At 41.4% G+C, this 14,613-nt stretch overlaps 2 protein-coding genes across 4 annotated transcripts in view; both read right to left on the reverse strand.

Moving 5' to 3' along the window:
- pafah1b1a (platelet-activating factor acetylhydrolase 1b, regulatory subunit 1a) overlaps window positions 1–6,769 on the reverse strand; it is a 75,286-nt gene extending 68,517 nt beyond the window's left edge. Inside the window, exon 1 of the mRNA XM_061919177.1 lies at window positions 6,567–6,769. The gene's annotated coding sequence lies outside the window, so the exon portion shown is untranslated. The remainder of the gene's footprint in view (window positions 1–6,566) is intronic.
- A 3,777-nt stretch (window positions 6,770–10,546) lies between these two features.
- cluha (clustered mitochondria (cluA/CLU1) homolog a) overlaps window positions 10,547–14,613 on the reverse strand; it is a 56,680-nt gene continuing 52,613 nt past the window's right edge. For all 3 annotated transcript variants that reach the window (XM_061919178.1, XM_061919179.1, XM_061919180.1), the window contains exon 27: window positions 10,547–12,178. In XM_061919178.1, coding sequence (XP_061775162.1) covers window positions 12,052–12,178 — 127 coding nt within the window. In that variant the 3' untranslated portion in view covers window positions 10,547–12,051. The remainder of the gene's footprint in view (window positions 12,179–14,613) is intronic.

The following is a 14,613-nucleotide window of genomic DNA, read 5'->3' on the forward strand; positions in this document are numbered from 1 at the left end:
TTTCCTCCTCTCCAAGGTTCTCATAGTCATCATTGTCACCGACGTCCCACTGGGTCATTATTGTCACCGATGTCCCACTGGGTGTGAGTTTTCCTTGCCCTTTTGTGGGCCAACCGAGGATGTCGTAGTGGTTTGTGCAGCCCTTTGAGACACTAGTGATTTAGGGCTATATAAGTAAACATTGATTGATTGATTGAACTTTTTAAGCTATCTATAATGGAATGAAAGAGACTGAGTGAACACTTGTCTGTCGCCACCATCTTTGTCTTTAATGAAGTGTAAACGTAAGGTAATGTAGTAAAAATGATCCAGATCAGGTCCAAAATATAATCAGTTGTTCCTTATTCTATTCCAGACATTTGATGAAAGTTTCATTAAAATCCGCCCATACCTTTTTTAATTATTTTGCGAACTAACTGACGGACAAACAAACAGCATAACCTCCTGGCAAAGATGGACATCGTAACATATTTCGAAAAGTATTTTTCACTCAATAGTAAAACAAATGTAGAAAAATATAAGGTAATATAGTGAAGTAGTTTACAGTACTGAGTTTTTGTGCGAGATGCAAGACCCAATATAAACAAAATCGCCCCATCTGGGATAATGAAAACGTTAACAAATATAAACAATCCGATTATGATGCTACACACGCTGTTAACATCATTGCTACCTGCAAATATGCATCACCTTTAATAACAATACAAATTAGCTAGTTTCTATTTAAAATATTAGTCTGGTGTAGGGATGTAACGATAAACGGTATTAATGATAACCGCGGCAAAACTCCAGACGGTTAGTATTACCGCTTGAAATTAAAATGATTCAAAAACCATGACAATAACTGCACTTTGATAACCCCACAGAATGACTGGTGCCATCTGGTTAGCTTAAATGCTAACATGAAAACAAGAGTCATTCACGCCTTTCCTCACTAAGAGACCACATAACCCAATATAAACCTATATAAAACACATTGATGTCTGAGCAACTATAATATTCAATTGTTCACACTAAATCTGAACAACCTGGGTTCTTTTAGAACAGTGGAGTGAATTATATTCATATAGTGCTTTTACATAGTGAAACCCAACATCTAAGTTACATTTAAACCAGTGTGGGTAGCACTGGGAGCAGGTGGGTAAAGTGTCTTGCTCAAGGACACAACAGCAGTGACTAGGATGGCGGAAAAGGGGCTCGAACCTGGAACCCTCAAGTTGCTGGCACGGCCACTCTACCAACCGAGCTATACCGCCCCGAAAGAGTGGTACTTCTGTACTCGGAGGAATAATAAACAATGCTTAAGGGCCGCTGAACAGAGTAGAATGGCCGCCAGAAATAATAAATATAGATTTTATTTTTTTATGCATTTTTCATTGAAATAAATTAAGTGCTAGAGTACAAACCAATATTCAAAATAAAAGCCTTTAAAAACAGATTAAATACTGAGACTAAAAGCTACACAAAGATGGAGATTAAATTGATTAAAACAATTCTGTTCTATTTATAGTAATTAGTTAGACCTACACACATTTTGTTGATCCACAAGGGAAATTGTTCCACACAATAGCTCAGTTACAACGGATGGAAAGGATAAGGATAAGGATGGAAAGGATAATTCACACAAGGGCACAAAAAGAGGGCGAAAACAAAAAGGCATAAAGTTAACTAAAATGTACCTTAGTCGCAAAATAAAATATAAAATGTAATACTTATATGTTATATATACACAGGAGATAATTTATACTGATAATATATAACAAATGCCAATTACCATGTACAATATTACCGTATTTTTAACAGCTTCAGCAAAAAAAAGGGCAGCATAAAATAAAGCGTACATCCAACAGAAAATATACATGACAATATTTGAGTAACCTTAAGTTTATGTTCCTTTCTGTCAGGACAAAAGGTACATTACTGTCTCTTTAAAAAAATAAGGCTCTACTGCACACCAGCACAGAGGAGGGCAAATGAAGGATTGAGCTGCAGGGTTTTCTTAGTAGTGTTTGCTATTTAGTAGAACTTTCAGAACACAACTGTAAGGACAACAGCTGTGGATTAAATCAATCAATCAATGTTTACTTATATAGCACTAAATCACTAGTGTCTCAAAGGGCTGCACAAACCACAACACGAACCACTACGACATCCTCGGTAGGCCCACATAAGGGCAAGGAAAACTCACACCCAGTGGGACGTCGGTGACAATGATGACTATGAGAACCTTGGAGAGGAGGAAAGCAATGGATGTCGAGCGGGTCTAACATGATACTCCATCCATCCATCCATTTCCTACCGCTTATTCCCTTTTGTTCAATCCATAAATGACTTATTACTTGTAATATTCTTTACATCAGTGAAGCACATGAGTAAAACAGGGAATTCCTTTTAGATCTTGTCTCATAAGTTGGAACGATGAAAAGAGTTGATAGCTGCAAAATGCCAATAGCATGCCACGTCTCGATAAAAACACGCTTCTAACTTATTCACTATACACATGCACATCACAAATCTCTCAATTATGTCGCCAACCCAACAGGGAATCGATAAAGGAAGTGATAAAATGTTGGGTTGCACGCCTCTGGAGGTTTTCTGCACGCTGTGATAATGTACACTCCCTGAGCTCTTGGCTCTCATCCAGCAGCAAATACTTTCATGGCCACTTGTATTTGATTACCAAATAAATGCATGGGGCAACACACGCCTCCCTTTCACTTAATACGTACCACTAGGACAGTGTAATAAAACCATTTCAATACACACCAAGACAGACAATAACAATACAAAATGTGTTTGATTAAAATCCATTCATTTTTTTACCGCTTGTTACGATGGGATAATGGTTTGATGTATATAATTTATTCTTTTTCTATTCAGGAAGTGGCGAAGTAAGGTTGGTTGCATGAACAAAGGCACTCACTAACGCAGGAAGTGATCACTGATTAGTGGGTGTGACACGCTCACAGCCAATCAGGTGACAGTATCAACAATCCAGTTTGGTCGCGCCAAGGTTGATTTTTTGCATTAAGTGAAAAAAGTAACTAAAAATGAGTGCTGCAGAGAGCAAAACATTTGTTAAGTCGCAGTTTGTTTTTTTTCATAGTTTGGCCAGGGGTGCGACTTATGTGTGAAATTATTAACACATTGCCGTAAAATATCAAATAATATTATTTAGCTCATTCCCGTAAGAGACTAAACGTATAAGATTTCATGGGATTTAGCGATTAGGAGTGACAGATACTTTGGTAAATGTATAGCATGTTCTATATGTTATAGTTATTTGAATGACTCTTACCATAACATGTTAGGTTATGTCGTAGTGGTTTGTGCAGCCCTTTGAGACACTAGTGATTTAGGGCTGTATAAGTAAACATTGATTGATTGATTGATGTTAACATGGCAGGCACCTTCTCAGTTGGTTATTTATGCCTCATATAACGTACACTTATTCAGCCTGTTGTTCACTAAATCATTATTTATTTTAAATTGCCTTTGAAATGTCTATTCTTGGCGCTGGGTCGAAAGAATTAAAAAAAAAAAATTATATATGTATATATATATATATATATATATATATATATATATATATATTCTGGATCGGTCCACAGCAGAGCGTGAAGCGACTGGGATGAGAATCAGCACCTCCAAGTCCGAGTCCATGGTTCTTGCCCAGAAAAGGGTGGAGTGCCATCTCCGGGTTGGGGAGGGGACCCTGCCCCAAGTGGAGGAGTTCAAGTACCTAGGAGTCTCGTTCATGAGTGAGGGAAGAGTGGATCGTGAGATCGACAGGCGGATCGGTGCGGCGTCTTCAGTAATGCGGACGTTGTATCGATCCGTTGTGGTGAAGAAGGAGCTGAGCCGGAAGGCAAAGCTTTCAATTTACCGCTCGAACTACGTTCCCATCCTCACCTATGGTCATGAGCTTTGGGTCATGACCGAAAGGATAAGATCACGGGTACAAGCGGACAAAATGAGTTTCCTCCGCCGGGTGGCGGGGCTCTCCCTTAGGGATAGGGTGAGAAGCTCTGCCATCTGGCTTTACTCAAAGTAAAGCCGCCGCTCCTCCACATCGAGAGGAGCCAGATGAGGTGGTTCGGGCATCTGGTCAGGATGCCACCTTAACGCCTCCCTAGGGAGGTGTTTAGGGCACGTCCAACCGGTAGGAGGCCACGGGGAAGACCCAGGACACGTTGGGAAGACTATGTCTCCCGGCTGGCCTGGGAACGCCTCGGGATCCCCCGGGAAGAGCTGGACGAAGTGGCTGGGGGGGGAGGAAAGTCTGGTCTTCCCTGCTTAGGCTGCTGCCCCCGCGACTCGACCTCGGATAAGCGGAAGAAGACGGATGGATGGAAAAATATATATCTGTGCTTGTCTCACATAAAAATTGGGGGGGTGTAGTTCGTCTTTAAAGGCCTACTGAAACCCACTACAACCGACCACGCAGTCTGATAGTTTATATATCAATGATGAAATATTAACATTGCAACACATGCCAAAACGGCCTTTTTAGTTTACTAAATTGCAATTTTTAATTTCCCGCGAAGTGTCGTGTTGAAAACGTCGCGGTATAACGACACGTGCGTTTGACGTCTCGGGTTGTAGTGGACATTATTTTCTAGCCCGATCCAAGCTATTAGTAGTCTGCTTTAATCACATAATTACACAGTATTCTGGACATCTGTGTTGCTGAATATTTTGCAATTTGTTCAATTAATAATGGAGACGTCAAAGAAGAAAGATGTAGCGGTGTATTGCAGCCGCCTTTAGCAACACAAACACAGCCGGTGTTTCCTTGTTTACATCCCTGAAGGTGAAGCTTTACTATGGAACAGAGCGGTCAAGCGAACATGGTTCCCCACCACATGTCAACCGGCAGGTTTCGGTGAGAAAATTGTGGTAATAAGTCGGCTCTAACCGTAGACATGAGCGGATAGCTCGCATAGTTCCTCGTGTAAAAAGAGGCAGCTGTGACTCGCTCGCCTCCTCCGTGGCTTCCCTCAGAGACAATGGCGGTCAACACACCCGTGGGCACACCCGTCCGACTTTCATGTACGACTATATAAATGATAAATGGGTTGTACTTGTATAGCGCTTTTTTACATTCAAAGTACTCAAAGCGCTTTGACACTACTTTCACATTCACACACTGATGGAGGGAGCTGCCATGCAAGGCGCTAACCAGCACCCATCAGGAGCAAGGGTGAAGTGTCTTTCTCAGGACACAACGGATGTGACGAGGTTGGTACTAGGTGGGGACCCTTGGGTTGCGCGCGGCCTTTCTTCCAATGCGCCACGCCGTCCTTATAGGGGGTAGGGAACCTATGGCTCTAGAGCCAGATGTGGCTCTTTTGATGACTGCATCTGGCTCTCAGATAAATCTTAGCTGACATTGCTTGAATGAATAATTCCGCTGGTAATCACAATGTTAAAAATAACGTTCAAAATATAAAACATTCTCATGCATTTTAATCCATCCATCCGTTTTCTACCCCACCTGTTCAATAAATAAAATTGTTATTAAAGATATTCCATCCATCCATCCATTTTCTACCGCTTGTTCCCTTTTGGGGTCGCGGTGGGCGCTGGCGCCTATCTCAGCTACAATCGGGCGGAAGGCGGGGTACACCCTGGACAAGTCGCCACCTCATCGCAGGGCCAACACAGATAGACAGACAGCATTCACTAAAGATATTTACAGACTAATTATACTCTAAAAATGTTGATTTTACATAAAAAATGCACGCATTTAGTTGTGTTCAGTGTTAAAAAAAATATGATATGGCTCTCACGGAAATACATTTTAAAACATTTGGCTTTCATGGCTCTCTCAGCCAAAAACGTTCCCGACCCCTGCTATATAATCTCACTACAACACGAGTAACACAATAAGCAGATAAGGGATTTTCCAGAATTATCCTAGTAAATGTGTCTAATGACATCAGAATCGCTCCCACTGCCCTGTCTTTTTTATTTTTTTCTAGTCCTTCACTCTCACTCTCCTCATCCACGAATCTTTCATCCTCGCTCAAATTCATGGGGAAATCGTCGCTTTCTCGGTCCGAATCGCTCTCGCTGCTGGTGGCCATGATTGTAAACAATGATCAGATGTGATGAGCTCCACAACCAGTGACGTCACGCTACTTCCGGTACAGGCAAGGCTTTTTTATTAGCGACCAAAAGTTGCGAACTTTATCGTCGATGTTGTCTACTAAATCATTTCAGCAAAAATATGGCAATATCGCGAAATGATCGAGTATGACACATAGAATGGACCTGCTATCCCCGTTTAAATAAGAACATCTCATTTCAGTAGGCCTTTAAACACCCTCAAACCGCCATCGTGTCTCCAGGCCTGGCTTATAAAAAAGGAGCACCGTGTAGTAAATGTGGTCCCATAAAGAGTGCGCTACCTGCTCGCTCCAAACCGAGCGGCCTAGCCGCCATTTTGAGGCATTAAAAAAAAAAGGAGGTGCAGAAATTACAGCCACATCGTCATTTTCCCCAAGCCGCATTCATTCCACCCCAGCCCCTCCTCGCCGGCTCGGTAAACGAGCACAACTCACCCTATCGCCTCGGGTCCGTAAATGAGGGTCTCCGGCGGCGAGCACAACCCGGCAGGGCGTGTAAAAAGAGCTCCAGACTGAGGTCCTGCTGGCTGGAGGTGAACTGCGCCCCTCTTCCGTCTCCGGCGCCGCTTGCTTGTTTTTTTTGTTTTTTTTCCCCCTGCGCTACCGCATTCGCCTTCGCTCGGGAGCGCGCACGCAACTCGCGTTCCCGGGCAGCCGGGAGCGCGCACGTCCTTGACAGGAAGGAGAAAAAAATGGAGGTTATTTATATCTGTGTCCAACTATAGTGATTCTCAACCTTTTTTCTGTGAACATTTTTTTAATTCAATCAATTAATTAATCAGAGCAAAGCATTTTTGGTTGAAAAAAAAAAGACATAAAGAAGTAAAATACAGCACTATGTCATCATTTTCTGATTAATTAAATTGTATAACAGTGCAAAATATTGCTCATTTTTAGAGGTATTTCTTGAACTATTTGGGAAAAAGGATATAAAAGAAACTAAAACTTGTTGAAAAATAAACAAAAGATTCAATTATAAATAAAGATTTCTACACATAAAAGTAATCATCAACTTGGGGATTGTAATAGAGATCCATCTGGGTTTAATTAAATTAATTCTAAACATTTCTTCACAAAAAGAGAAATATTTAACATCAATATGATGCTTGAACTGAACTCTCGCGGCTGTGTTGGAGCCACTATGGATTGAACTTTCACAGTATCATGTTAGACCCGCTCGACATCCATTGAGGGGGGGGGGGGGGGTTGCCCACATCTGAGGTCCTCTCCAAGGTTTCTCATAGTCAGCATTGTCACTGGCGTCCCACTGGATGTGAATTCTCCCTGCCCACTGGGTGTGAGTTTTCCTTGCCCTTTTGTGGGTTCTTCCGAGGATGTTGTAGTCGTAATGATTTGTGCAGTCCTTGGAGACATTTGTGATTTGGGGCTATATAAATAAACATTGATTGATTGATTGATTGAATATTTATGGAACATGTCCATAAATACCAAGAATTGATTAAACGTGGACCCCGACTTAAACAAGTTGAAAAACTTATTCAGGTGTTACCATTTAGTGGTCAATTGTACGGAATATGTATCAATCAATCAATCATCCATCCATTTTCTACCGCTTATTCCCTTTCGGGGTCGCGGGGGGCGCTGGCGCCTATCTCAGCTACAATCGGGCGGAAGGCGGGGTACACCCTGGACAAGTCGCCACCTCATCGCAGGGCCAACACAGATAGACAGACAACATTCACACTCACATTCACACACTAGGGACCATTTAGTGTCGCCAATCAATCTATCAATCAATCAATCAAACAGAAAATCGAGCTGTCAACACTGAATATTGCATTGTTGCATTTCTTTTCACAGTTTATATTTTGTTGAAGTATTATTCAATAAATATAAACGGTATAGCTCGGTTGGTAGAGCGGCCGTGCCAGCAACTTGAGGGTTGCAGGTTCGATTCCCGCTTTCGTCATCCTAGTCACTGCCGTTGTGTCCTTGGGCAAGACACTTTTACCCACCTGCTCCCAGTGCCACCCACACTGGTTTAAATGTAACTTAGATATTGGGTTTCACTATGTAAACTGCTTTGAGTCACTAGAGAAAAGCGCTATACAAATATAATTCACTTCACACTTCACAAATTTATAAAAGATTTTTGAAATGTTGCTATTTTTAGAATATTTTTTAAAAATCTCACGTACCCCTTGGCATACCTTCAAGTACCCCCAGGGGTACGCATACCCCCATTTGAGAACCACTGAACTATAGAAAAGATCAAATTTGGTATTTGTTTATATATATATATATATATAAACAACTGTAACATACAAATGTTTGTCAACATTATTATGCTCCAGGCAAAAAATATTTTCTACATAAATGTCGATTTATGAAAGTATGGCCTACATTTTGCAATAGGCTTAGTACAGGGGTGTGGGGCCATTTTTTAACGGCGCCACGGCACATTTTAAGAATACAATTGGAAATCAAAGCTGCAAGCAGCGATGGACGGGACCGACTTTTGCTGGTGTTTCCTGCCTTTACCCATTCAACATATCTTTACCTTCACGTTACCTACCTTCCCTGCATCCTGGGGTCACACCGGTGCCTCTTTCTGTCACCCATAATGTTTGAAAAAAGGTGACGGGTTTTTACAAAACTTTTGTTTTGAAGGAGTAATTGGCAACTTCCTGTTGATTTTTTTGCTGATGGATGTCAATTATTAAAATGTAGGTCTAAGTGAGACCTACATAGAGGTTTTTGTTTCATGTCTCTCTGACATTCTTAACGGAAGTTACAAGCAGTTTTGTCTGTGTTTTCTTCCCAGGAGCAGTTTTGTCTGTGTTTTATTCCTAGGGGGCGCTAGAGCGCAATTTTGAGTTTTGGGGTTTGTTTTATTTATTAGATCACAATTTTTGCCAGTCCTGATCTGTGTGTCCAGTTTGGTGAGTTTTGAAGCATTTTATACACACACACACACACACACATATATATATATATATATATATATATAATAATGTTAGCATGTTAAGCTAATTTTGCAGGTATACACATCAAAGTTTGCTCGCTTTTTGACACGTTTTTCAGATACACACCAGTTATATATATTTTTTATAGATATTTTTGAACGTATACACCTCCGAATCACACATTTTGGTACTTGATGCATACTGTTAACATGTTTGCGTGCTATCTTTTTAGCTTCAAAGTCTCATGTTCGAGTCAATGACAGAAGTGTGTCAGCATGCTAAAATTAAACATGTTAGCTTTATTTTGACAAAGATTTAAGCTATATATTTCACAATTATGTCATTTGGTGTTTGACACAAGTTTGTTAGTATGCTAATGTTAATATAAACTGTGACAGTTTCTTGCTGTCGTCATACGGGTTCAACGGACCACCCAGGAAGGACATGCTTTTGAGCAAGTTTGACTTCTTTATTTTGCAATAAAGCTTGTCTGCGGTCGGGTCGCTTTTCAGCTCTTTACTCCACTGCTCGCTCACAGTCCGCTCTTTAAGCCGCCGTCGTCGTCCTCGTCTATGGTTCTTGCTTCTCATGCGCTGCAAGCTCTTCAATTCTTTCTGCCCCGATCTCTTCTCCTTCTCCCCTTTTATACGAACGTGAGGAGATGAGTTGTGTGTCGGTGTGCGAGCCACGCACCTGATCTTGCTCATAGTGTCGCTCCCCCGCCCGCCCCGCCTCTCCGGTCAGCCGCATTCTCCACCTCCTTGCCGCCATCTTGGGCAGGGCTCCGCCTCTCCACATAAACTTTTTAGATAAATTCAGTTATATACCTCAGAGTTGTACATTTTGGTACTTGACACATGCTGATAATGTTAGCATGCTAGCTTTTTAAGCTAATTTTGCAGGTATGATATGTTGATACTTAAGACACTTAACATGTAAACATGCTCGCTTTTTTCATATAAATACACCAGTTTTTATAATTATTGTACTTGACACATGCCTACTGTTTGCATGTTAAACTTTTTAGATATTTTTGAATGTTTACCGCTGTCATATATTTTGGTATTTGATGTATGCTGCCAAATTAGGTGATTCGGGCATCTGGTCAGGATAACACCGGAACGCCTCCCAAGGGAGGTGTTTAGGGTACATCTGACCGGTAGGAGGCCACGGGTAAGACCCAGGACACGTTGGGAAGACTATGTCTCCCGGCTGGCCTGAGAACGCCTCGGGATTCCGCCGGGAGGAGCTGGACAAAGTGGCTGGGGAGAGGAAAGCCTGGGCTTTCCTGCTTAGGCTGCTACCCCCCGCGACCCAACCTCAAATAAGCAGAAAAAGATGGATGGATGCCGAACATTTCAGATCACCTTCAGCTTTTTTTTTACGAGATAGCATTTTGTAGTTAAAATTGTTTATATATTGTATTAAATTAATTAAAAATATATATTTTGTAGTTGTATAGTTAGTTGAATAACAACATGACAAGAGTTCAGGTTTATACTGCTTTATTGGTTTGGACCCAGAACAGCCCGCATGTCAGAAATATTGACCCCAGTCTCAAATGACTTTGCTCAATTAGGTTGACGTCACTGCTTTGAATCAATGTTTCTTTTTATACAACACAGTCATTTGTAAATCAGATCAATATTTCCTTCCCTCCCAAACAATACACTTCTACTTTGTAATATTATTTTAGATATAAAAGCACACAGACCAAAACAAAAATATTCACGTCACAATTGCCACACGTCAGAAGCACACATTCTGCCAGATAAAAATGACGTCTTCTACCAGGAAGTGTTAGCACGCCCCCTTGCGGGCGTTGTTGGTAGTAATTCTGTCAACAGTAAAAACAGACCGAGAGCAAATTGCATAAATCACCTTTATGAAGGATATATTCCGCTCTGCCGCTGCCTTTGGGCAAACCCAAGTTTGTTGACTAAACAAAAAAAAGATTTTTGCATGGTGTGAGCAGCTCGTTAAATGGGTATTTTAGTCTCGATGCCATTTTTTACACTTCTAATTACAATCATTTCCAGCACTTTCTCTATATTGCTTTAATCCAACAACATTTACATGGCAACTAATAAAAGTTACACATTGCATGTATACAAGCGCAAACTGTCACATTTTTTTTTTTTTTTTTTGTCCAGTTTATGCTGCAAAATGTGCTTGGGACACATTCAGAACGGTGCGGAAAGTGCACAACATACTGCTTTTTTTGAGGGGGGAGGGAAAAAGTACAGCACAGAAACAAGTTGGGGTTAATTTTGGTGCCAGGACAGATTTTCCGAGGCATCGGGCGTCCAAAATGTTGAGTGTGCGTAGAAAAATAAAACATTTGGTAAAGCCGATGTCCACGTACAAACACGCATGCACAGAGTCCGTGTGTAAAAAATAGAAGACTTCACACAGCGAGCGGACGGTTTATGGTGATTAAACGCGGCCCACCTGACACGTTTGCTATAAAACAGAGCCGGCTTGAATGAACAGGCGTAAAAAGGCCTTTCCTCTTCACACTTGCAGATAAAGTACGGATCCAGCAGAACTAAAACGAGCCTTGCGCGGTTTTAACTGCGCTTGCCTGTCGGACCTGGCGGTCGTCACGGCACAAATGAACGATTTAAAGAACCATCAGGAATGAGGGGGGGTAATACATTCAAAAAAAAAAAAAAAGGCCCACTTCTATTTGGAGTCCCAAGAGAAACTGGTGGATAAGGCTCCGGTTTGGAAGGACGTCCTTGGTCTCCTCCTGCCTGATTCAATCTTTGCACCCGTCTTCCCAGCTCGTAGGAACCCCTCCGCCCCGCACGTCAGTGTGCGTCCCCCCGTTTTGTTTGTCTTATTTCAACGCTGATATAGAGTGCTCGCTTTTCCCCCGGCTCGACGGGTTTAACGACAAGGCCTGTTTAGCGACACGACCTCCGCAACAGAAAAAAGTAGCAGTGAGTTGAGTTGTTTTAGGGGTTGTTTTGTTTTGTTTTTTTTAGACGTTAATCGACGGGGATTTTGTCCTCGAGTTCCGGTGGGCTGTCCTGGGTGGGCTGCTCGCCCTTCTCCGGATCCTGCAGCTGCTGCCGTCGCTGCACCTCCGCCTTCAGGCTCTCCAGATCTTTTTGGCTGAAAAGGCACAATTGCAAGGTCATGGAAAGAGAATATCAGTACCCTTTTTCTTCACCTCCGTCAGTACTCTTCTGGGGGCACACATCAATCATCCATCCATCCATCTTCTTCCTCTTATCCGAGGTCGGGTCGCGGGGGCAGCAGCCTAAGCAGGGAAACCCAGACTTCCCTCTCCCCAGCCACTTCGTCTAGCTCTTCCCGGGGGATCCCGAGGCGTTCCCAGGCCAGCCGGGAGACATAGCCTTCCCAACGTGTCCTGGGTCTTCCCCGTGGCCTCCTACCGGTTGGACGTGCCCTAAACACCTCCCTAGGGAGGCGTTCGGGTGGCATCCTGACCAGATGCTCGAACTACCTCATCTGGCTCCTCTCCATGTGGAGGAGCAGCGGCTTTGAGTTCCTCCCGGATGGCAGAGCTTCTCACCCTATCTCTAAGGGAGAGCCCCGTCACACGGTGGAGGAAACTCATTTCGGCCGCTTGTACCCGTGATCTTATCCTTTCGGTCATGACCCAAAGCTCATGACCATAGGTGAGGATGGGAACGTAGATCGACCGGTAAATTGAGAGCTTTGCCTTCCGGCTCAGCTCCTTCTTCACCACAACGGATCGGTACAACGTCCGCATTACTGAAGACGCCGCACCGATCCGCCTGTCGATCTCCCGATCCACTCTTCCCTCACTCGTGAACAAGACTCCGAAGTACTTGAACTCCTCCACTTGGGGCCGGGTCTCCTCCCCAACCCGGAGATGGCACTCCACCCTTTTCCGGGCGAGAACCATGGACTCGGACTTGGAGGTGCTGATTCTCATTCCGGTCGCTTCACACTCGGCTGCAAACTGATCCAGTGAGAGCTGAAGATCCCGGTCAGATGAAGCCATCAGGACCACATCATCTGCAAAAAGCAGAGACCTAATCCTGCGGTTACCAAACCGGATCCCCTCAACGCCTTGACTGCGCCTAGAAATTCTGTCCATAAAAGTTATGAACAGAATGGGTGACAAAGGACAGCCTTGGCGGAGTCCAACCCTCACTGGAAATGTGTTCGACTTACTGCCGGTAATGCGGACCAAGCTCTGGCACTGATCATACAGGGAGCGGACCGCATCAATCAATCAATCTTTATTTATATAGCACTAAATCAGGGGTGTCCAAACTTTTTCCACTGAGTTCCCACACAGAAAAATTAAAGCATGCGGGGGTCATTTTGATATTTTTCACTTTTAAACCATAACAAATTATATGCATTTTTTAAATGTATTTTACCTTTAGGGGCCCATAAAGGGTCTCAGTTATTAAAATGTTAAAAATAAGTCAAATTTGTATTATTTTTTATTTAACGCCTACAGTAAATCTCTATATCAACTTTAAAAAGGTTTTATGGCTTTTCTGTCGAAAAAAATCTTTGTTTTTTTTAATAGTAAAACTGAAATATGCAGTATTTAATAATTAGAGCCCTAAAAGATCAATAATGCAGGACACCATTGATTTTAATTCTTTATTATTTTTGAGTAATCACAGTGAAAAGATAAATAAAATACCACTAAATATATAGGGTGCCCCACTCAAAGTGATAAATTTTTATTAGTTTTTTTTTTTTTTTTTAAACTTTCAACACTTAAGTTACAAGATTGTCTGTCGATTTTACGTTTTAACTATTATTTTGTTAGTTTTATGATTTTTGAGTAATCACAGTGAAAAGATAAATAAAATACCAATAAAAATATAAGGTGCCCCACTCAGAAAGTGATACATTTTTATTAGTTTTTTTTTTTTAAACTTTCAACACTTAAGTTACGAGATTGTCTGTTGATTTTAGGTTTTAACTATTATTTTGTTAGTTTAATGATTTTTGAGTAATCACAGTGAAAAGATAAATAAAATACCAATAAATATATAAGGTGCCCCACTCAGAAAGTGATACATTTTTATTAGTATTTTTTTTTTAAACTTTCAACACTTAAGTTACGATATTGTCTGTTGATTTTAGGTTTTAACTATTATTTTGTTAGTTTTATGCTATTTTGTCAAAGAAAACTTAGTTTTTATATGGCAACTGCACAATATATGCAATATTTACCACATAAAACATTTTAAAGTGAAATTTTTGAACTAATTGGAGCTTTGAAAATAATTCATTATAACATTGATTTTTTTGTCATTTTTTATTGAGCAATGGCAAAAAAATATAAAAATAATAATTGATCAATTGAAACTTGTAATAAGTAGATTGCACAGTACAGTAAATATTCCGTACAATTGACCACTAAACGATAACACCCGAATTAGTTTTTGAACTTGTTTAAGTCGGAGTCCACGTTAATCAATTCATAATAAAGATGGTTTTTCCATGGTAAAATAAAGACAAAAAAACAAAAAAACAGCCTGCATGGCAGCTTTGTGTCAACATTGCAACTTTTTCTCGATAGATTTCAC

The sequence above is a fragment of the Nerophis ophidion genome, linkage group LG13 (assembly GCF_033978795.1).
Source record: "Nerophis ophidion isolate RoL-2023_Sa linkage group LG13, RoL_Noph_v1.0, whole genome shotgun sequence".
Lineage (NCBI taxonomy): Eukaryota > Metazoa > Chordata > Actinopteri > Syngnathiformes > Syngnathidae > Nerophis > Nerophis ophidion.